General features: G+C 54.0%; 1 protein-coding gene across 10 annotated transcripts in view; it reads left to right on the top strand.

Moving 5' to 3' along the window:
- The window catches only part of LOC119974969, a 37,123-nt gene extending 14,754 nt beyond the window's left edge, over positions 1–22,369 (top strand). The window contains exons 4-14 of one of the 10 annotated variants that reach the window (XM_038814359.1): positions 7,165–7,237; positions 8,932–9,053; positions 9,410–9,476; positions 10,049–10,101; positions 11,754–12,002; positions 12,645–12,845; positions 13,853–13,901; positions 16,852–16,881; positions 16,990–17,024; positions 17,355–17,438; positions 20,437–22,369. In XM_038814359.1, coding sequence (XP_038670287.1) covers positions 7,165–7,237; positions 8,932–9,053; positions 9,410–9,476; positions 10,049–10,101; positions 11,754–12,002; positions 12,645–12,845; positions 13,853–13,901; positions 16,852–16,881; positions 16,990–17,024; positions 17,355–17,425 — 950 coding nt within the window. In that variant the 3' untranslated portion in view covers positions 17,426–17,438; positions 20,437–22,369. Of the gene's footprint in view, positions 1–7,164; positions 7,238–8,931; positions 9,054–9,409; positions 9,477–10,048; positions 10,102–11,753; positions 12,003–12,644; positions 12,846–13,852; positions 13,902–16,851; positions 16,882–16,989; positions 17,025–17,354; positions 17,756–20,436 lie in introns of those variants that run through there. The other 9 variants (XR_005462623.1, XR_005462624.1, XM_038814358.1 and 6 more) reach the window with 9 other exon arrangements.
- Positions 22,370–22,873: the final 504 nt, after the last annotated feature.

The raw sequence follows: 22,873 nt of genomic DNA on the forward strand, positions 1-22,873 counted from the left end.
AGGCCTTCTTCACAGCTCTATCCACTTGAGTGGCAACTTTTAAAGATCTATGAACATAGACCCCAAGGCCTCTCTGCTCCTCTACATTGCCAAGAACCCAACCGTTAACCCTGTATTCCACATTCATATTTGTCCTTCCAAAATGGATAACCTCACACTTGTCAGGGTTAAAGTCCATCTGCCACTTCTTAGCCCAGCTCTGCCTCCTAGCTATGTCTCTTTGCAGCCGACAACAGCCCTCCTCACTAAGCAGAAAATCACAAACAGCAAGTGATTTGAAGACATTCCTTTCATACAGGGGGAGACCAGAATTGTACGTTATTTCTCTGGATGCAGCTCCCAATCTGCAAAACGAAACTAAACACACCCTGTAACTGACAGCCCAAAGCAAAAGTAAAGCAGCCAGCCAGCCCAGCTCCACCCACACTCTGACATCACTGCATCTATTTGATAAACACCTATTTCTTAAAGGTATGCCCACTACAGCTATTTGATAAACACCCATTTCTTTTTTTTAAATTTAGATTACCCAATTATTTGTTCCAATTAAGGGGCAATTTAGCGTGGCCAATCCACCAACTCTGCACATTTTTGGGTTGTGGGGACGAAACCCATGCAGACACGGGAAGACGTGCAAACTCCACACGGACAGTGACCCAGAGCCGGGATCGAACCTGGGACCTCAGCGCCGTGAGGCAGCTGTGCTAACCACTAGGCCACCGTGCTGCCCACACACCCATTTCTTAAAGATAGTCTCACATGACACGAGATGGCGTACATATCTGTCTGGAGGGAGAGTCGATGTGGATTACAATGTGGATTGTAGTATGAATATATTTAATATCTGGAGGTAGGGTCAGTGTGGATTACAATGTCGATTGCAGTGTGAATATATCTAATATCTGTCTGGAGGGAGAGTCAGTGTGGATTACAATGTCGATTGCAGTGTGAATATATCTAATATCTGTCTGGAGAGAGAGTCAGTGTGGATTACAATGTGGATTGCAGTGTGAATATATCTAATATCTGTCTGGAGGGAGAGTCAGTGTGGATTACAATGTGGATTGCAGTGTGAATATATCTAATATCTGTCTGGAGGGAGAGTCAGTGTGGATTACAATGTGGATTGCCGTGTGAATATATCTAATATCTGTCTGGAGCGAGAGTCAGTGTGGATTACAATGTCGATTGCAGTGTGAATATATCTAATATCTGTCTGGAGAGAGAGTCAGTGTGGATTACAATGTGGATTGCAGTGTGAATATATCTAATATCTGTCTGGAGAGAGAGTCAGTGTGGATTACAATGTGGATTGCAGTGTGAATATATCTAATATCTGTCTGGAGGGAGAGTCAATGTGGATTACAATGTGGATTGCAGTGTGAATATATCTAATATCCGCAGGGAGTGTCGGAGGATATGACAATGAATATTGTAGTATGACTGTACGTCTGGAGTTGAGGCGGTGCTGCGGAAGGGGCGGGGCCAGGTGGCGGTGCTCGGAAAGGGGCGGGGCCAAAAAGCGGTGCTGTGGAAGGGGCGGGGCCAGGAGGCGGTGCTGTGGAAGGGGCGGGGCCAGGAGGCGGTGCTGTGGAAGGGGCGGGGCTAGATACTATATAAGCGGCCCACGCGCGGTCTGAGCGGCGGCGTTTGTATGGATGCAGATATCGAAGGTAAGGAACCGCTCAGCGCTTCCCGGTCCCTCTCGCCGCGCACCCACAGCCCTGCCGCACACCGCTGCCGAACAGCCCTGCTGCACACCGCTTCCGAACAGCCCTGCCGCACACCGCTGCCGAACAGCCCTGCTGCACACCGCTGCCAAACAGCCCTGCCGCACACCGCTGCCGAACAGCCCTGCCGCACACCGCTGCCAAACAGCCCTGCCGCACACCGCTGCCGAACAGCCCTGCCGCACACCGCTGCCGAACAGCCCTGCTGCACACCGCTTCCGAACAGCCCTGCCGCACTCCGCTTCCGAACAGCCCTGCTGCACACCCCTGCCGCACACCGCTTCCGAACAGCCCTGCCGCACTCCGCTTCCGAACAGCCCTGCTGCACACCGCTTCCGAACAGCCCTGCCGAACAGCCCTGCTGCACACCGCTTCCGAACAGCCCTGCCGCACACCGCTGCCAAACAGCCCTGCCGCGCACCGCTGCCAAACAGCCCTGCTGCACACCGCTTCCAAACAGCCCTGCCGCACACCGCTGCCAAACAGCCCTGCTGCACACCGCTGCCAAACAGCCCTGCCGCACACCGCTGCCAAACAGCCCTGCCGCACACCGCTGCCGAACAGCCCTGCCGCGCACCGCTGCCAAACAGCCCTGCTGCACACCGCTTCCAAACAGCCCTGCTGCACACCGCTGCCAAACAGCCCTGCCGCACACCGCTGCCAAACAGCCCTGCTGCACACCGCTGCCAAACAGCCCTGCTGCACACCGCTGCCAAACAGCCCTGCCGCACACCGCTTCCGAACAGCCCTGCCGAACAGCCCTGCCGAACAGCCCTGCTGCACACCGCTGCCAAACAGCCCTGCTGCACACCGCTGCCAAACAGCCCTGCTGCACACCGCTGCCAAACAGCCCTGCTGCACACCGCTGCCAAACAGCCCTGCCGCACACCGCTGCCAAACAGCCCTGCCGCACACCCCTGCCAAACAGCCCTGCCGCACACCGCTTCCGAACAGCCCTGCCGAACAGCCCTGCTGCACACCGCTGCCAAACAGCCCTGCCGCACACCGCTGCCAAACAGCCCTGCCGCACACCCCTGCCCGACAGCCCTGCTGCACACCCCTGCCAAACAGCCCTGCCGCACACCCCTGCCAAACAGCCCTGCTGCACACCCCTGCCGAACAGCCCTGCTGCACACGCTGCCAAACAGCCTGCTGCACACCCCGCCAAACAGCCCTGCCGCACACCGCTGCCCGACAGCCCTGCCGCACACCGCTGCCCGACAGCCCTGCCGCACACCCTGCCGCACACCCTGCCGCACACCCTGCCGCACACCCTGCCGCACACCCTGCAGACAGCCCTGCCGCACCCCTGCCGACACCCCTGCCGCACACCCCTGCCCGACAGCCCTGCACACCCCTGCCGACAGCCCTGCCGACACACCCCCTGCCCGACCGCCCTGCCGCCATCACTCCCTGCCCGACAGCCCTGCCGCACACCCCCTTGCCCGACAGCCCTGCCGCACACCCCTGCCCGACAGCCCTGCCGCACACCCCTTGCCCGACAGCCCTGCCGCACACCCCTGCCCCGACAGCCCTGCCGCACACCCCTGCCCGACAGCCCTGCCGCACACCCCTGCCCGACAGCCCTGCCGCACACCCCTGCCCGACAGCCCTGCTGCACACCCCTGCCGACAGCCCTGCCGCACACCCCTGCCCGACAGCCCTGCCGCACACCCTGCCGACAGCCCTGCCGCACACCCCTGCCCGACAGCCCTGCCGCACACCCCCTGCCCGACAGCCCTGCCGCACACCCTGCCACACACCCTGCCGCGCACCCTGCCCGACAGCCCTGCCGCACACCCCTGCCCAACAGCCCTGCCGCACACCCCGCCCGACAGCCCTGCCGCACACCCCTGCCCGACAGCCCTGCCGCACACCCCTGCCCGACAGCCCTGCCGCACACCCCTGCCCGACAGCCCTGCCGCACACCCCTGCCCGACAGCCCTGCCGCACACCCCTGCCCGACAGCCCTGCCGCACACCCCTGCCCGACAGCCCTGCCGCACACCCCTGCCCGACAGCCCTGCCGCACACCCCTGCCCGACAGCCCTGCCGCACACCCCTGCCCGACAGCCCTGCCGCACACCCCTGCCCGACAGCCCTGCCGCACACCCCTGCCCGACAGCCCTGCCGCACACCCCTGCCCGACAGCCCTGCCGCACGCCCCTGCCCGACAGCCCTGCCGCACGCCCCTGCCCGACAGCCCTGCCGCACACCCCTGCCCGACAGCCCTGCCGCACACCCCTGCCCGACAGCCCTGCCGCACGCCCCTGCCCGACAGCCCTGCCGCACACCCCTGCCCGACAGCCCTGCCGCACGCCCCTGCCCGACAGCCCTGCCGCACACCCCTGCCCGACAGCCCTGCCGCACACCCCTGCCCGACAGCCCTGCCGCACACCCCTGCCCGACAGCCCTGCCGCACACCCCTGCCCGACAGCCCTGCGCACACCCCTGCCCGACAGCCCTGCCGCACACCCCTGCCCGACAGCCCTGCCGCACACCCCTGCCCGACAGCCCTGCCGCACACCCCTGCCCGACAGCCCTGCCGCACAGCCCTGCCGCACACCCCTGCCCGACAGCCCTGCCGCACACCCCTGCCCGACAGCCCTGCCGCACACCCCTGCCCGACAGCCCTGCCGCACACCCCCTGCCCGACAGCCCTGCCGCACACCCCTGCCCGACAGCCCTGCCGCACACCCCTGCCCGACAGCCCTGCCGCACACCCTGCCCGCAGCCCTGCCGCACACCCCTGCCCGACAGCCCTGCCGCACACCCCTGCCGCACACCCCTGCCCGACAGCCCTGCCGCACACCGCTTCCGCACGGCCCTGCCGCACGCCCCTGCCAGACGGCCCTGCCGCACACCCCTGCCCGACGGCCCTGCCGCACACCCCTGCCCGACGGCCCTGCCGCACGCCCCTGCCCGACGGCCCGCCGCACGGCCCTGCTGCCTGACGGCCCTGCCGCGCGGCCCTGCCCGACGGCCCTGCCGCGCGGCCTGCGACGGCCCTGCGCGCGCCCTGCCCGACGGCCCTGCCGCGCGCCCCTGCCCGGCGGCCCTGCCGCGCGCCCCTGCCCGGCGGCCCTGCCCGGCGCCCCTGCCCGGCGCCCCTGCCGCGCGCCTGCCCGGCGGGCCCTGCCGCGCGCCCCTGCCCGGCGGCCTGCCGCGAGCCCCTGCCGGCGGCCCTGCCGCGCGCCCCTGCCCGGCGGCCCTGCCGCGCGCCCCTGCCCGGCGGCCTGCGCGCGCCCCTGCCGGCGGCCCTGCCGCGGCCCCGGCCCGGCGGCCCTGCCGCGCGCCCGGCCCGGCGGCCCTGCCGCGCGCCCCGGCCCGGCGGGCCCTGCCGCGCGCCCCGGCCCGGCGGCCCTGCCGGCGCCCCGGCGGCGGCCCTGCCGCAGCGCCCCCGGCCGGCGGCCTGCCGAGCGCCGCCGGCCCGGCGGCCCTGCCGCGCGCCCCTGGCCCGGCGGCCCTGCCGCGCGCCCCGGCCCCGGCGGCCCTGCCGCGCGCCCCGGCCCGGCGGCCCGCCGCGCGCCCCGGCCCGGCGGCCCTGCCGCGCGCCCGGCCCGGCGGCCCTGCCGCGCGCCCCGGCCCGGCGGCCCTGCCGCGCGCCCCGGCCCGGCGGCCCTGCCTGCGCGCCCCGGCCGGCGGCCCTGCCGCGCGCCCAGGCCCGGCGGCCCCGCCGCGCGCCCCGGCCCGGCGGCCCAGGCGGCCCGGCCGCGCGCCCCGGCCCGGCCGGCCCCTGCCGCGGCCCCGGCCCGGCGGCCCTGCCGCGCGCCCCCGGCCGGCGGCCCTGCCGCGCGCCCCGGCCCGGCGGCCCTGCCGCGCGCCCCGGCCCGGCGGCCCTGCCGCGCGCCCCGGCCCGGCGGCCCTGCCGCGCGCCCCGGCCCGGCGGCCCCTGCCGCGCGCCCCCGGCCCGGCGGCCCTGCGCGCGCCCGGCCCGGCGGCCCTGCCGCGCGCCCCGGCCCGGCGGCCCTGCCGCGCGCCCCGGCCCGGCGGCCCTGCCGCGCGCCCCCGCCCCGCGGCCCTGCCGCGCGCCCCTGCCCGGCGGCCCTGCCGCGCGCCCCCCCGGGGCCCTGCCGCGCGCCCCGCCCGCGGCCCTGCCGCGCGCCCCTGCCCGCGGCTGCGCGCGCCCGCGCCCTGCGGCCCGGCCCGGCGGCCCTGCCGCGCGCCCCTGCCCGCGGCCCTGCCGCGCGCCCCTGCCCGGCGGCCCTGCCGCGCCCCGGCCCGGCGGCCTGCGCGCGCCCGGCCGGCGGCCCTGCCGCGCGCCCCGCCGGCCCTGCCGCGCGCCCCTGCCTGGCCCCGCGCCCGCTCCTGCCCCCCCAGCCCTCAATTCCTCTTTGGTCCCTCTGATTAATATTGCTTATATTGATCCAGGCCTGACAGCAACATGTGTTTCTCGAAGAATTCACCGTCCTCGGCAACAGCATCACCAGGTGACACAGGTACTTTGCTCTGTATCATCGGTCTAACAACTTTATAGCCCACGTTTTTTAATGGTGAAAGTAATGAACGAGGAAATGGATGACATGAAATGAAAATGAAATGAAAATCGCTTATTGTCACGAGTTGGCTTCAATGAAGTTACTGTGAAAAGCCCCTAGTCGCCACATTCCGGCGCCTGTCCGGGGAGACTGGTACGGGAATCGAACCGTGCTGCTGGCCTGCTTTAAAAGCCAGCGATTTAGCCTTGTGAGCTAAACCAGCCCCTGTAGGGTGGAGACAGAAAATCTATCAAATACATCTCTTGGATAAGTACTTGCAACCTGAGGACCATGGGCTGATGGTTCATAAATTGATGTGCACTGTGTGCACAGTGCATGGTCTGCATTTCCCTTGGTGAGACCACACTTGGGGCTTTGTGCACAGTTCTGGTCTCCATATTAAAAGTCTGATGTCCGCACTACGGAAGGAGGGAAAAAGCTTTTGGATGATGATCCCATGAAATGAGAGGTTATGATGATCAGGAAAAAGTGAACAGGCTGGGTGTGTGTGAATCTTTTCTCTGGAAAAGAGAAGGCTGAGGGGGTGACCTGATCGAAGACTTTAAAATTCAGAAAGGGTTTTAATAGGATCGACATGGAAAAGATATTTCGACTTGTGTCAAGGGAGGGACCAGAACTAGGGGCCATTGATGTGTGACAGTCACTAATGAATCAAATGGGGAATTCAAGGAGAAACGTCCTGCCCAGAGAGTGGGGAGAATGTGGGGCCCCCTCGCACGAGGGGAACAGTGTCCATGTGTTTAAGGGAGAGAGGAATAGAAGGATATGGTGATGGGGGAGGGTGGGAAATGAACAGTATGTGGGAGGAGGCTCAAGTGGGCAGGAACACCAGCATGGAGCAGATGGGCCGATTGGTCTGTCTCTGAGCTGAGATTCTGTGCGTATATCTTATGTAAACTGTGTCACTTAACTGAATTGGCATATTGTATTTTTCAGGCTTTTATGCCGATGTTCAGGATCAACTGATTGAGGATTACCAAACACAGTTAGCGTGGCAACAATTTTGCAGGTGAGCTGTGAAGAGAGAATGGGATTGTCAGTTCGGTGAGCAACGTGTGGTGATGGGTGAGCAATACTCAGCATGAGCTAGAATGATGGGACTGGGGAGTTTCGCATCAGCTCAGCTGAGAATCTGTACTGTTATAGATTGTGTGTTGCTGGTTATGCCAGAATTTATTGCTCATCCCTAGTTTCCTTTTGGAAAGTGGTGGTGAGCTGTCTTACCGCTGCAGTCTGTGTGGTGTAGGTACACCCACTGTGCTGTTGTGGAGGGAGTTCCAGGATTCTGACCCAGCGACAGTGAATGAACGGCTGACGTATTTCCAAGTCATGGTGGTGAGTGACTTGGAGGGGAACCTCCAGGTGGTGACGTTCCCAGGTATCTGCTGCTCTTGTCCTTCTAGATGGCAGAGGTCGTGGGTTTGGAAGGTGCTGTCTGAGGAACTTTGTTGAGTTCCTGCAGTGTATCTTTTGATGGTACACACGGCTGCCACTGTGTTGGTGGTGGAGGGAGTGAATGTTTGTGGATGGGATATCGATCAAGCAGGGTTGCTTTCTCCTGGTTGGTATCAAATTTCTTGAGTGTTCTTGGAGCTGCACTCATCCAGGCAAGTTCCTGACTTGTGCCTTGTAGAGGTAAACAAGCTTTGGAGAGTCAGCTGGTGAGTTACCACAGGATTCCTGGCCTCCAACCTGCAGCACTTCGGGGTCGCTCCCTCAGTGACGGGGACCCGGGTTCAATTCTGGCCTTCGGTGTCCGTTATGTGCAGTTTACACATTCTCCCTGTGGGTTTCCCCGGGTGCTCTGGTTTCCTCCCCACAGTCCAAACATGCGCAGGTTAGGAGTGGAGTTACAGGGATAGGGCAGGGGAGTGAGCCTCGGTAGGGTGCTATTTCAGAGAGTTGGTGCACAATCAATGGGCCAAATGGCCACATCCTGTACTGTCAGGATTCTGCTCTCATAGCCACAGTATTTATATGTCTGGGTCCAGTTCAGTTTCTGGTCAATGCACACCCCAAGATGTTGATTGTGGGGGATTCTGTGATGGTAATGTGATTCAATGTCATGGGGCAATAGTTAGATCCTCTCTTATAGGAGATGGTCATTGCCTGGCACTTGTGTGGGGTAAATGTTACTCACCTCTTCTTCAGTGACTGCTTCAGTGTCTGAGGAGTCACGAATTGTGCAAAATATTATGCAATCCTCTGTGATAATCCCCACTTCTGACCTTGTGTTGGAAGGAAGGTTATTGAAGCAGCTGAAGGTGGATGAGCCTAAGACACTCTCCTGGGGAACTCCTGCAGGGAGGTGCTGGAGCAGAGATCTAGGGGATCGAACATGGATCTGTTAAAGTAAAACATCTTCAGCCTTTTTAACATTTTTTTATTTTTCCAATTAAGGGACAATTTTGCATGACCAATCCACCTACCCTGCAAATCTTTGGACGGGGGGTGGGGAGACTGGACCCTAGGTAGGGTGCTCTTTCTGCATGGCATCCTGTTGCACCACCTGCACATTAGGGATTCAATAATTCTACAGAGCACCCAGAGGAACCCCACACGGACATGGGAAGAATGTGCAAACTACACATGGGTCCTCGGTACCGTGAGGCAGCAGTGTTAACAACTGCGCCACCGTGCTGCCCTTCAGCCTCTTTCAATGTTTTCCGGTCGACCCCCTCATGGTCTGGTATTTCTGTGCAGATCGTTGACAACTGAGAATAATGCCGGACAAGCTCCGAGGGTTGACACCTGGACAGAAGATGCAAATTCCAAGTTGGAGAATGAATGTTTGGAGTCAGAGGTGCTGGAAAATACCCCTTCAGGTGTGTAGTTCTCCCTGACGTCCTGGGACCAATATTTGTCCTTCAACCAACAACGTCGAAAAATAACCTGCGTCATTATCTCATTGCTCTCTGTGGGATCTTGCTGTGCTCTAACCCAATGCTTTATTCCCTCTACTCCAATAACACAGTTCAGTAAAGATCTCTCTTTGGGACATCCTGATGTGGAGAACGTGGCTGGAGAAACGCGAGTTTGACTTTTTTTTTGGTTGTTGCTGGCGGGAGGTTTTTGAAGCCGGAACAGTAACTTTTATATATTATATATTTTATTTGAGGCAGCCTCTCAGCCTGAAGGTCTGGTGCTCTCTCGCTAACACCAGTTTCATTCCATGTTGCAGGGCCACTTGTGCAGACCGCAACGACAGGACGCAATCTCAGGAGAGGGACTCCTAAAGGATCAAAATGGTAGAATCTAAATAATTTCTGTTGGGAATGCGGGGCGGGGGGAAAGCTATCGGGATGCACAGAACAGTGGGGACGGGGGTGACAGAACCTTCAAATTGGAGCCAGGCTATCCGGGGGAGGATGTCACAAAATGTTTACTCACAAAAGGGGGAGTGACAATCTGCAACTTTCTCTCACTCCCACCCCATCCCCAAAATAAAAAGCTGTCAATGATGGGACAATTCATACAAATTTAAACATTTGCTGGGGTTGGTTAAATGAACAGACTCGAGGGGTCTGAATGGGCCTCCTCCTGTTCCTGTGTAACAGGCCCGAAGGGTCTGAATGGGCCTCCTCCTGTTCCTGTGTAACAGGCCCGAAGGGTCTGAATGGGTGTCCTCTGGTTTTTTGTACCCCCTGGGGATATCTAGACTGGGTGGCGGGGTGTTCGCTCAGCTTTTTACCTGCGACAGAGTTCGGAATCCGGACTGCCTCTTCCTTCACTGCCCTCTCTTTAGCCTTGGTGTGGTTATGTGGCTTTGTACTTTGATCCTTCACAAATATACATAATTTGTTGCTTTTCTGCATTTCAGGAAACTCTCTGTCTTTGTCATTGTCATCGTCGCCTACATTTCAGGAGTTTCTGGTAGGTACGCCATTGTTTGAAAATGATCGTCTATTATTTTCCCTCTGGTCCGTTAACCCCCTCAGTGGCCTCTTTATTCACTCGGAGCCTGGTTTCTATTGTGGTAACGGGCCAGATCCCAATAGTTACTTGATACCGGACAGGAACCTGAATCTTTTTTTTATTTTGTAAGACAGTGAGGAAAGGATACTTTGTTCCAGGAGTGATTTTCACAAAGAAATGGGGATCTGGTATATTAAAACAAACTTTATCAACTTTTATTAAACTTCCTTGGACGGCGCGGTGGCATAGTGGTTAGCACTGTTGCCTCACACCGCCGAGGACCCGGGTTCGATCCTGGCCTCGGGTCACTGTCTGAGTGGAGTTTGCTCTTTCTCCCTGTGTCTGCATGGGTCTCACCCCCATAACCCATGTGCAGGTTAGGTGGATTCGCCACAATAAATTGCCCCTTAATTGGGGAAAAAGGAATTGGGTACTCTAAATTTATTTTTAAGCAGCATGGTGTCATGCGAGGGAGATATTAGCAAATTGGGTCCAAATGTAGCAGGCAATTTAGGGGTTAAACAGACTTGAGGGGAGTCAGAGGGATATGTCTACATCTGGCTGAGTTACATTGTCCCAGTCAGACTTAAACTAGTTAGTGGGAATACACAGGTTGCCCCAGATCCATTGTCCTTCAGGGCACTCCTGTCTAACCAGCCGCAAGTCCATTTGAGTCTGAAGGCCTCTGTCTGTCAATGGGAGGTTAGTTGCATATCAATTGCATGGCACTGTTCTTTTATATAAATGGGAATGGGCAATCAGCCAAGATAAATCTGATGGGTTCAAGTCTGGAAACGTCAGCAGATAATCTTTTGTTTGAGGGGCTAGGTGGAGCTTGGGGAGAAAGAGAAGGAATGCTGTTTTGAATAGTTACAGTGGAAGGATTTGGAAATCGACCGAGAACGTCATGAAAGTTGCCACCAAGACATGCTTTAGAAAGAGGTTCAGAACAAATGTCCCCATCAGAAGTAAAATCGTTTCTTAAATGCAAGTATTGCCTTTGTCTGCCTGTGAAAGTAGCACGAGAGCTGTTTTAATTTGTTTACAAAATAACTGAACCCTGTTTCTTTTATCACTCCTGGAACGAATCAATCTTTCTGCACAGTCTCAAAAAAAACTCATAAATGTTATGATCCTGGTTCAGTCTCTTAGCCACTGTTGAGCTTGACTAGGCGTCTGTAACACATAGAAATGAAAATACCAGTTAAACGCATTGGAGTTTGATCCTGGAGTCGCCCATACTCCCCCAGACAGGCTAAGGGCTGTAGGTTTCCTACGCCCGTTGAACATTGGGGACCTAGTGGGGTTTTCCTAACAATCACCCAGCTACATAGTCACTCAGCCATCCCAGATTGTTAATTGGATTAAAATTGCTGGGGTGAGATGAAGGGGCCTCCTGTGCAGCAGCAGAAATGCTGGCACATAGAAGATGGGTCAAATGATCTGTTTGTGATCTTGTGTTTCCTGTATTAATAGCGCAGTGTGCTAAGTCGCATGGCACTATACTCCGACAGTGTATTTATACAAGTACAGTTAGGAAAGATACCTTGATATCTGATTTTAATCCCCTTCCCAGTCTGATAGATTTTTCTATAACTTATGTCTTCCAGCGGAGTATTGTGAACTTATCAACGCCAAGCGTCTGAAGTGCCCCTGTGTCCCACGGAGTGGGTGCAATGTCTCAATTCACAGCCCGGCCGCTGGAAGTTTTGACATTAAATGCAGTGAGAGTACTGTGAACGACGTGAGCTGCTGGAATGCAATGCTCATTGATGTCCAACCTAATTTCATGGTGCTGGAGCTCAGCGGAGAAAGTCCTAACAAAGTTTACGTCTGTGAGAATCAGTTTGTGACTACAGGTATACGCAAGGGCCTGTCTCAGAGCAATGGCTTTGGGGCATGGGGAGTGGAAGAGCATTCGGACAAAAAGGGAAACATACTTTTGGAGAAATTGTTACCTGACAATGGGAGAAAGAAGCAGACCACTGGGATATAGATTTACTTTGTATCTAACCCTGTGCTGTACCTGTCCAGGGAGTGTTCGATGGGAACAGTGTAGTGGGAGCTTTACTCTGTATCTCACCCTGTGCTGTACATGTCCTGGTTGTGTTTGATGGGCCAGTGTAATGGGAGCTATACTCTGTATCTAACTCTGTGCTGGGACTGTTTGTTGGGGACAGTGTAGAGGGAGCTTTACTCTGTATCTAACCCTGTGCTATACCAGTCCAGGGAGTGTACTATGGGGACAGTTTAGAAAGAGCTTTACTCTGTATCTACACCTGTGCTGTACCTGTCCTGGGAGTGTTTGATGAGGACAGTATAGAGGGAGCTTTACTCTGTATCGAACTCCGTGCTGTGTCTGTTCTGAGAGTGTTTGATGGGGACAGAGCAGAGATAGCTTTGTTTCGAGACTTGCTGTGCTAATTAATATTTGCCTTTCCCTATCAGTCCACCTTGTATATCTTTAAACAAATGTCCCATTTTGATTTTGTGTATCATAGATAATGCACCTCACTCTTTCGATGGAGAAATAGTTGATGAGATATCTGTTCCTCCAGAGACCATCCCAAATAATGGAACAGAGACCACCCCGAATAATGGACTGGAAACTTTAAAGAATGTTCCTCCGGAGACCATCCCAAATAATGGAACAGAGACCACCCTGAATAATGGACCGGAAACTTCAAAGAATCCTTGGTGGGGTCAGTGAAATGCTCACAGTTTACATCCTGAATCGAACAGTGCAGTGTGCCTCTGTCCTACCACCTTATTTACCTGAGTTGCATGTTAGCTGTTAAATGGAGGAAAATCGATTCTGTTTCCCCTTCATCCTGAGATACGGGACGGAGTTGGAGATATCGTCCTGGGTGGAGGCCCAGCTCAGATTAACCAGAATGTTCCTGGTGCTGAAAGGATTATATTCCAAGGACAGGTCGCACAGATAAGCCTTGTGGTCCCCAGGTCTAGAAGATGAAGGGGGTGATCCAATTCAGGGGTTTTAAGAATAATAAAAGATTGGACAGGGTCAACAGACGGAAACTGTTTTCGCTGGGGCAAGGGTGGGTGTGCGGTCTACAACAGAACCTTAAAATTGGAGCCAGCTCATTCAGGGATGTCAGGAAACTCCTTCACAGGAGAACTTGAAAACTGGAATGTTCTCCTTGAAAAACAGCTGTTGAGGATGGGGCGGGTGAATTGGAAATTTTCAAAACTGAGATTGATAGATTCTTGTTCAGTAAGGGGGTTTAGGATCCAGGGCGGGGAGATGGGCTGAAGCTACAGGTCAGATATGATCTGATTGCTGAAATGGACTTTGAGGTGCTGATTGGGCCTCCTCCTGTTCCTGTGCAAAAGGCTCGAGGGGATTGAAATAAGAGATATTTGTGATGGGAGCGGCACAATAGCACAGTGGTTAGCCCTGTTGTTTCACAGCACCAGGTTCCCAGGTTTCATTCCTGGCTTGGGTCACAGTCGTGCGGAGTCTGCACGTTCTCCCCGCGTCTGCGTGGGTTTACTCTGGGTGCTCTGGTTTCCTCCCACAAGTCCCAAAAGTCTCGTTAGGTGAATTGGACATCTTCCTCGGTGTACCCGAATAGGTGTGGAGTGTGGTGACTAGGGTCTATTCACAGTAACTTAATTGTAGTGTTAATGTAAGCCTACTTGTGACATTAATAATTATTATTATAATTATTGTTTTCTCTATTTTCAGCCTTTGTTATTGTTCCATGTTTTGGACTTTGCCTTGTTCCTGTTATCTGGTAAGCTCATCGACACAAATTCCATTTAGTTCCAGTGTAGATTCTGCAGAAACTTTAAATACTGGCTCAGGGGCGGCACGGTGGCACAGTGGTTAGCATTGCTGCCTATGGCGCTGAGGACCCGGATTTGAATCCCTGGCCCTGGGTCACTGTCTGTGAGGAGTTTGCACATTCTCCCCGTGTCTGCGTGGGTTTCACCCCCACAACCCAAAGATGTGCAGGGTAGGTGGATTGGCCACGCTAAATTGCCCCTTAATTAGAAAAAATGAATTGGATATTCTAAATTTATGAAAAAAAAATAATACTGGCTCAGCAAGATCACAATTATCACATCTAGAAATCCTCCACTGTCACCTTGCTCCGAGTCTCCAGTTCCTGTAACATCCCTGAACCCCAACAAGCCTCCCTATCCGTAACCTGCTCCATCTTTCTGACTTCCGGTGGCGGCCATGGAGTGAATGGTCGCATATTTAGCAGCACCCGCTCATGGTGGTCTTTCTGTGGCCTTGTTTGCCGGTTTGTTGCAGGACATTTGTAGGAACAACTTGCAGAAGAAAGTGACCCCAAGGTTATGGAGCTGTGGTCCAGAAGTGGCTGGTAAAAAACGAACCAGTTGCTTGAGGCGAGTGGGGAGTGCTCCCCCCAACATTATCGCAGGCATCGATTTCCCTTATTTTGAAGCAGGAAAAAGATCCAGAGAGTTGTTGGTCGTGTAGTCCAATTTCCCTGTTAAATGTGGATACGAAATTACTGGCAAAGATCTTGGCCACACATTTAGAGGATTTTGTTCCGGGGGTAATAGGGAAGGACCAGACGGGATATGTTAAGGGACGACACCTGACGTCCAACATAAGGCGGCTCTTAAATGTAATCTTAATGCCTGCGGAGGGCGCGAGGTCTAGGTGGTGGTGTTCATTGATGCAGAAAATACTTTTGATCGGGTGAAGTGGAAGTAATTATGGGGTATCCTGGGAAGGTTTGGGCAGGGATTTGTGGATTCGGTCTGGTTGCTATATCAGGCACTGGTGGCGAATGTAAAGACAAACTGGGTTCGATCAGACTATTTTAGTCTCTGTCGGGGGATGAGACGGGGTTGTCCACTCTCCCCACTACTGTTTGCCATGGGGATAGTGAGGAGGGGGGAGGGGTGGAACAGAGGGTCTCGCTCTATGTGGATAATTTGCTCCTTTTTATATAACTGACCCATTGGGGGGGATTGCAGGAATTATGGGGATAGTGGAGGAATTTGGTCGGTTCTCAGGTTACAAACTGAATATGGTCAAGAGTGAGGTGTTTGCGATCTAGGCAAGGGGGCAGGAGAGGAGACTGAGGGAGCTGCCGTTCAGAGTGGTGGGAGGGAGTTTTGGGTACCTGGGGATGCAAGGGACTGGGGTCAGCTTCATAAACTAAATTTGGGCAGGGTGATTGAGCAAATGAAAGGGGACTGCCGTCAGTGGGACGTGCTCCCGCTGTCATTGGCGGGGAGGGTACAGACTGTGAAAATGACAGTCCTCCCGAGATTGCTGTTCTTGTTTCAGTGTCTTCAAGTCTTCAGCCCCAAGGCATTTGTTAGGAAGATGAATGCAGCAATCTCTGGTTTTATATGGGCCGGGAACGCCCCGAGGGTGACGATGGTTCTTGAGCGGGGATGCGGAGAGGGGAAAGTCTTGGAAATATACAAGGAACTGATGGAGTGGGGAGGTGCAGAAGTGGGAGGAAGAGCTGGGAGGGGAGTTGGAAGTCGGACTATGGGAGAAGGCCCTGAGGAGAGTCAATGCATCCTCGTCGTGAGCCAGGCTAAGCCTGATCCAGTTCAAGGTGGTCCACATATGACCCAGGGAGGGTGACTGAGTGCAGAGGTGGCAACATTTGGAGTGTCGGAAGATCTGCAAGCCCAGGGGAGGGAGAGGCTGACGTTTTGGCCTTTGTCTCCCTGGTGGCCTAGAGATAGATTTTGCTGGGATGGAGGGACTCGGAGCCTCCAAAGTCCGGGGTTTGGGTCAGTGACATGGCAGGGTTCCTTGGGTGAGAAAATTAAGTTTAACTACAGGGGTTTGCTTGGACGTGGCAGCAGTTCATTGACTTCTTCAAGGAGAATTGACCGTCAGCGGTGGGGGTGGGGTGCTGAAGAGGGAGGCATGGAAGTGACTAATAAGGGCAGTCAAATGTATGGATAGTTAGGGGTGGGGGGGAGTTGGGTATGTTATTGTGGGGTTATTGCATGTGTTGGATCTCTTGTTTAAAATGTTAAAATTATAAATGCCTCATTAAAAATATTTTCTTAAAAAACACTATCCATATGTCTAACTGCCTCTAGTCCCTACAAGGTTATTAGTACAACCTTCCCTGTCTCTGTAACCTCCTCCTCCAGCCCCGACAATCCTTCCTATCTCTGTAACCACCTTGATACATGAGCAACCACAATTTCCTTTCACACCACTATTGGTGCAAAGTCCTGATTTACAGTTTATTTTTATTTAAAGTACCCAATGAAGGGGCAATTTAGTGTGGCCAATCCACCTAGCCTGCACATCTTTGGGTTGTGGGGACGAAACCCATGCAAACACGGGGAGAATGTGCAAACTCCACCCAGAGCCAGGATCAAACCTGGGACCTCGGCACCATGAGACAGCAATGCTAACCACTGCGCCACCATGCTGCCCCTTATTTACCATTCTAACCTGATATCTGCATCTATTGATCGCTCTTGATGCTCTGGCTCTCTTTCCCCCTGCTTCCCACTGACTTGTGCCCACCCTCCCCTGCTCGTGCCATCCGTCCCTCCGACTGCTTCCCACCGGCTCGCGCACCCCCATCCTCCCTGGTCGTGCCGCCGCTCCCTCGCACAGGCATGCTTATCTCTTTGCTGTCCGGTAATCGGCACTCTGCCGCGAGAATCTGAAGTTATGGAGTATTGATGCTGAATAATGTCTATTTGTATTGGGCACAGGTATTGCAAGAAGAATCAAGTCTATAAGGGGTAAGTGCACTTTTTAATTTTTCAGTTGTTTGATAATCGGCACTCTGCAGCGAGAATCTGAAGCTATGGAGTATTGATGCTGAGTAATGTCTATTTTATTGGGCACAGGTATTGCAAGAAGAAAACAGCCAAGTCTATAAGGGGTAAGTGCACTTTTTAATTTTCAGTTTTATGTTACACCAACACCATTCTCAGTTTCTTCTGATCGAAACACAGACAGTACAAGTACAACAGGATTCACAAATGGTAATCAGATAATCTGATATTATGGATAAATACTCTTGAGATCATTTTCCAAATCTTACAAATGGTGACGAGGGAATATTTTAAATCCTTGCATCTAACAGTGCGGTGTTCCCTCAGCACTGGCCCTGGAGTATCTCAGAAACAACTTGAGTGTACGCCTTCGATGGATGGGACATCAGAGCCTGCTATCTGTGTGTGTGGTGCTAATTCATCATATTTTCTTTCAGATACTCCACTGGATCGCCAGAGCTGTGACCAACAGGATTTGACAGCAAGCTTTCTCCATCACTCACCCTGAACTCAAACTGACTGTGAATCATGCTTTTTCATGGCTGGCTGCTGCTTATGTTTCGCATTATGATAACCCATTTTGGTTTGAAGTGTTTTGTTCGACAGTGTGGTGAATGTAATATAGATATTAATTCACACTGTCTTTGTAAGCGCAGTAGCACTATCCTACCACTAGGGGGAGTAGCGCTGGGAGCACTCAGGAGCTTGTACTGGGCTCCACCCTTGGCTCCGCCCACGACACCTCCCCCTAGTGCAGCTGTATAAATACCTGTGTCCAGAGTCATGATGGTGACGGTGTATGAACGGGGCCTTAACTGGTTCTTCCCCGCGCTGGAGCGGTGCCAGGAGGAGGGATAGATTGGGGGATGATCCCACTTCGGGAGGGGTCGGGCTATTGGCGGGAGTTTCCAGGGTCAGCAGAAGTTAGCTGACCCACGGAAGTACAATGGAGGACGGTTCGCGGCTGGGAGGGTTCCTAGCCTGGGGGGAAGGGAGGGGGGAAAAGGGGAATACCGGGTTGCTGCTGGTAGGGTCAAGAAGGAGCTGGTGGGGGCTGGGGGGACAGAGGTGAGGGGTTGTCGCTATGGGGACGGGGTCGAGCAGGGGGTGCTGGCCTGGGGCGGGCAGTCAACGGGCTATGGCTAGCCGACAGGGGAGGGGGGCGGGACGCCCTCTGATCCGGTTGGTCACCTGGAATGTGAGAGGGTTGAATGGGCCGGTGAAGCGGTCGAGGGTACTGGCTCACCTGAAGGGGCTAAAGGCGGATGTGGCAATGCTTCAGGAGACCCACCTGAGGGTGGCGGACCAGGTCCGCCTGAGGAAGGGATGGGTGGGGCAGGTTTTCCACTCGGGGTTGGATGTGTGGAACCGGGGAGTGGCGATTCTGGTGGGGAAAAATGTGTTGTTTGAGGCATCGGAGGTGGTGGCGGATAAGGGGGGTAGGTATGTGATGGTTAGGGGCAAGCTACAAGGAGAGAAGGTGGTACTGGCTAGTGTGTATGCCCCAAATTGGGACGATGCGGGCTTTATGAGGCGTATGTTGGGACGGATCCCGGATCTGGAGGCGGGAGGTCTGATCATACGGTGTTGGATCCTTCACTGGATCGGTCCAGCTCTAGGACGGGTAGGAGGCCGGCGGCGGCCAAGGTACTGAGAGGGTTTATGGACCAGATGGGTGGGGTGGATCCATGGAGGTTTGTAAGGCCGAGGGCACGCGAGTACTCTTTCTTCTCCCACGTACATAGGGTCTACTCTCGGATAGATTCCTTCGTGGTGAGTAGGGGACTGATTCCGAGAGTGGAGGAGGCCGAGTATTCGGCCATTGCAATCTCCGACCACGCTCCGCATTGGATAGAGTTGGAGATGGGAGAGGTGCGAGACCAACGTCCGTTGTGGCGGTTGGATGTGGGGTTGTTGGCGGAGGAGGAGGTGTGTAGGAGGGTCCGGGCAAGTATTGAGGGGTACCTTGAGGTGAATGATACGGGGGAGGTTCAGGTGGGGATGGTCTGGGAAGCCCTGAAGGCAGTAATTCGTGGGGAGCTGATATCCATCCGGGCACACAGGGAGAGGAGCGAGAGGAGTGAGAGGGATAGACTGGTGGGAAAGATGCTGGAGTTGGACAGGAGGTATGCAGAGGCACCAGAGGAGGGACTGTTGGGGGAGAGGCGCAGCCTGCAGGCTAAATTTGATTTGCTGACCACTAGAAAGGCGGAGGCACAGTGGAGGAAGGCACAAGGGGCAGTGTACGAACATGGTGAAAAGGCGAGTAGGATGCTGGCTCATCAGCTGCGTAAGCGGGATGCGGCTAAGGAGATTGCTGGAGTGAGAGATAAGAGTGGGAATGTGGTGCGGAAGGGGGTAGAGGTGAATGAGGTCTTCAAGGATTTTTACGGGGAACTGTACCGGTCGGAGCCAACGGGGGAGAGGAGGGGAATGGAGAGGTTCCTTGACGGGCTTTCTTTCCCGAAGGTGCAGGAGGAGAAGGTGGAGGGGTTGGGTGCGCCGATTGAGCTGGAGGAGCTAGTTAAGGGGATCGGGCAGATGCAGTCAGGGAAGGCACCGGGGCCGGATGGGTTCCCGGTGGAATTTTATAAAAAGTTTGTGGATCTAGTGGTTAATTGGATTACAATTGCTGGGGTGAGATGAAGGGGCCTCCTGTGCAGCAGCAGAAATGCTGGCACATAGAAGATGGGTCAAATGATCTGTTTGTGATCTTGTGTTTCCTGTATTAATAGCGCAGTGTGCTAAATCGCATGGCATTATACTCCCGCCCGCTCTGCCCCTGCCCTCCTCGCTCCCTGTTCCTCTGTCCAGTTTCTTCCCCAATCCTGGGGCCCCCTCCCACACATGCCCTGCCTTGGGCCCCCTGCATGCATGTTCTGACTTGCCTCCCCTCTCCCCTGCATATACTCTGCCTTGGGGCCCCACCACGCCTTACCTGCAATGCCCGCCTCCCCAATGCCCGCGCTGCCTGGCCTGGCTCTCAGTATCCCTCTCTCGCTGTTTCTGTCCTATAAGACGTACCTCAAACAGCCTCTTTGATGGAATGTTTTTGCCTGCCTTTGCTGGCTCCTTATTGTTCTGTGAATGTTCTGTTTGATGATCATTGTTGTGAACAGACAGGCTGGAGTTAGAATTTTGATGCTGCGTAATATCTTTATCTGTATTAGGCGTGGGTGTTGCAAGAAGAAGTGATGAAAGTTCATGAGCAATAAGTTCATCATTCAGATCGTGCAGCACTCCCTCAGTACTCACCCACTGCAGCACTCCCTCAGTACTGACCCTCTGACAGTGCAGCACTCCCTCAGTACTGACCCTCTGACAGTGCAGCACTCCCTCAGTACTGACCCTCTGACAGTGCGGCATTCTCTCAGTACTGACCCTCTGACGGTCCCGCACTCCCTCAGTACTGACCCGCTGATAGTGTCACACTCCCTATAAGTGAGCCAGTAGAATGTTCTGTGTGATGCCGTGATGTTTCATTGAGTAATCTGTAAACTTTGCTCACTTCCACTACAGATAATGTTGAAATGAATAATCCCAAGACTGTTCAAGCCCCTCTGCTTGGTGAGCCAGATCAATGCACTACTAACGGTTGACATCCATCATCTCTTAATGATCCCGCGAATGTCGTGTAGCCCTTTGCTCAGCAAATACGCATTCAAGTTACAAGACGCAGAAGAAGCAGTCTTTTTTGGGATAGGCAATTTGGCCACATTTCAGCTCTTCCATGGCACCTTGAAATTGTATCTGAATGGAAATATTGCTGCTAATCGAGAGACACTGATGGGATTTAAGCCACCAAATGAGATGCCTCTGTCCAAGGTTCAGAAGATTTTATCTCCAGTATCAGATTGCTGTGTCCGGTTATGGAATTGTGAATAATACTGGCAGGCATATTGAGCCATTGTATTTGAATAACACCTCCGTTTCTTTGGAAATGCCCGCCAAAACTCTCCTATGTGTCAATGGACTGCTCCAGAACCCAGGACGTGAGATTTAGAGTGTTACAAATGGCAAGATTTGGGGAAGTGGTTCTAAGAAACCTGTTTTAAAGAAAAATAATATATGCATTATACATGACATTATTTATATTGCAGGAACATCAGAATGAGGAGCAGAAGTAGGCAATTGAGCCTTCTGGCCTGCATGATCCGATTCAATCAGATCATGGCTGATCTCTTCCCGGTCTGAGGTCCACCTCTCTGCCTGTTCCCCCATGTCCCTTTAACCCGTTTGTTTTATCTGAAATGTATCTACCTGCTTTGATACGTAACTCTGGGCGGGTGCGTAGTCGCTTCCAGCCCCACAGACCCCGGAGTCCCAGCATAAGTGAATTGACCGATAACTTCCATTTTCTGAAGATCTTTAACCCTTGACTGTTCCAATGAGTTACAGACACCAGATTTATAAGTAAACCATTAACAAACTGTTGATTAATAAAAAGGAGAAAAGACGAATATATAAGGAAATGATAGGATAACCGTCGACCGGATTACGTAATCCCGAGATCCCGACCCATCCTCTACGCAAACGCACACGAGACAGACACAAGGTTAGGCTAGGTGAGGAATAAAACAAAACGGGGATTAAAGGGGAAGGTCTGAGATGAGTCTTCACTGCTGTGGTTGCAGCCTCTGGGAAAGATTTACTCGAGAGGTTCAGGTTGACGTAATTCCATCCTTCGACCACCAGATGATGTTTCATCTAAGATTTCCAGTTCGGTGCAATTCTACCCTTTGGCCACTAGATAGAGCTGTACACAGTGAAGGGGGTGTCCAGAGATGAGACCCTTTAAAACTGAATAGCGAGGGTAAAACCAGAATAGTTTCAAAATTAGTTTATTAAGGATTCAGATTAATCGTAGAAAGTATAACCAGGAATCATTAACCTTTCAGCATGTATTTTTCGGACATAGCAGTGGCCACAATGCATGATGGGAATTAAGCTAGCTAACTTGTCCATTTTTTGAGACAAACAGGATTATGTGGTCAGCAATAACACGGTCAACTCAGTAAACAGTTCTTATCATTACCCCCAATATCCTGTCTCAAACAATGCATGGTGTAAAGAGGAAATCAACTTTGGCATCCTGCCCCTGGATGAACAATGATGTGGACAGGAACTGGCTGTGATTTGTAGGATGGAAATGTCAGAAAAAGAACTTTATAATGGACACAAGATCCTAATAAACAACAGGCGGCAGGATGGGGTTAAAGCATAGGCTGATCACAAGTCATTATTTTGCTTAAAGGAAATCTTACTGGATAGTATAGAATTGACAGATCCAAGGATTGGTTCAAGTCCAACTGGGGTGAGCAATTGATTTGTGGGAAATGCTATAATTGGTATGCTTTTATCAGTGTCAAGACAGATTGATTTTAGCACTTATCCAGATTTTTTTTGCATGTACATGGACCAAGCTTGGAATAATAAAGCCGTCTTAACCAGGTGTGCCTGCAGCTCTGTTTATTCAGCTGAACCATAACTAAGAGGTAGGAACCCCATGTAAAAGCCAGCTCAATACTCAGCCCTTGGAAACGCTCCTACACGCAGGATGCTCAGATCAGTGCGCTTCTGCTTTACTACCGCCAGGTGGAGCTTTTGCCTCACTGTGAGAATAATACAGTTCTAGTCCTGGAGGTTGGTAGTTTTTAGTTGCCTGATTCCTTGACAAGACTCTGGCGCTTTATCATAAATGCTCCCATTTTAAGCTTTAATTCGTCCAACAGTTCGAATGTTATTGACCTTTGGGAAAACTTGTACTCTGACATTCAAGATCCCTTCCCAGTTCTTTTGGCTGTCTGTGCTCCTTTAAAAAGAAAAGTCTTCACAGCTTTGGCTAGAACGCCTCATAAAATCATTCAGCACACAGAGAGAGAGGCTTCAGGGTCTTTACTCTGGCTGCTTAAAATAACTGAACAAAAAATGGCACTCTCCAGTAGACCCGCCTTCT

Source organism: Scyliorhinus canicula, chromosome 12, assembly GCF_902713615.1.
Source record: "Scyliorhinus canicula chromosome 12, sScyCan1.1, whole genome shotgun sequence".
Lineage (NCBI taxonomy): Eukaryota > Metazoa > Chordata > Chondrichthyes > Carcharhiniformes > Scyliorhinidae > Scyliorhinus > Scyliorhinus canicula.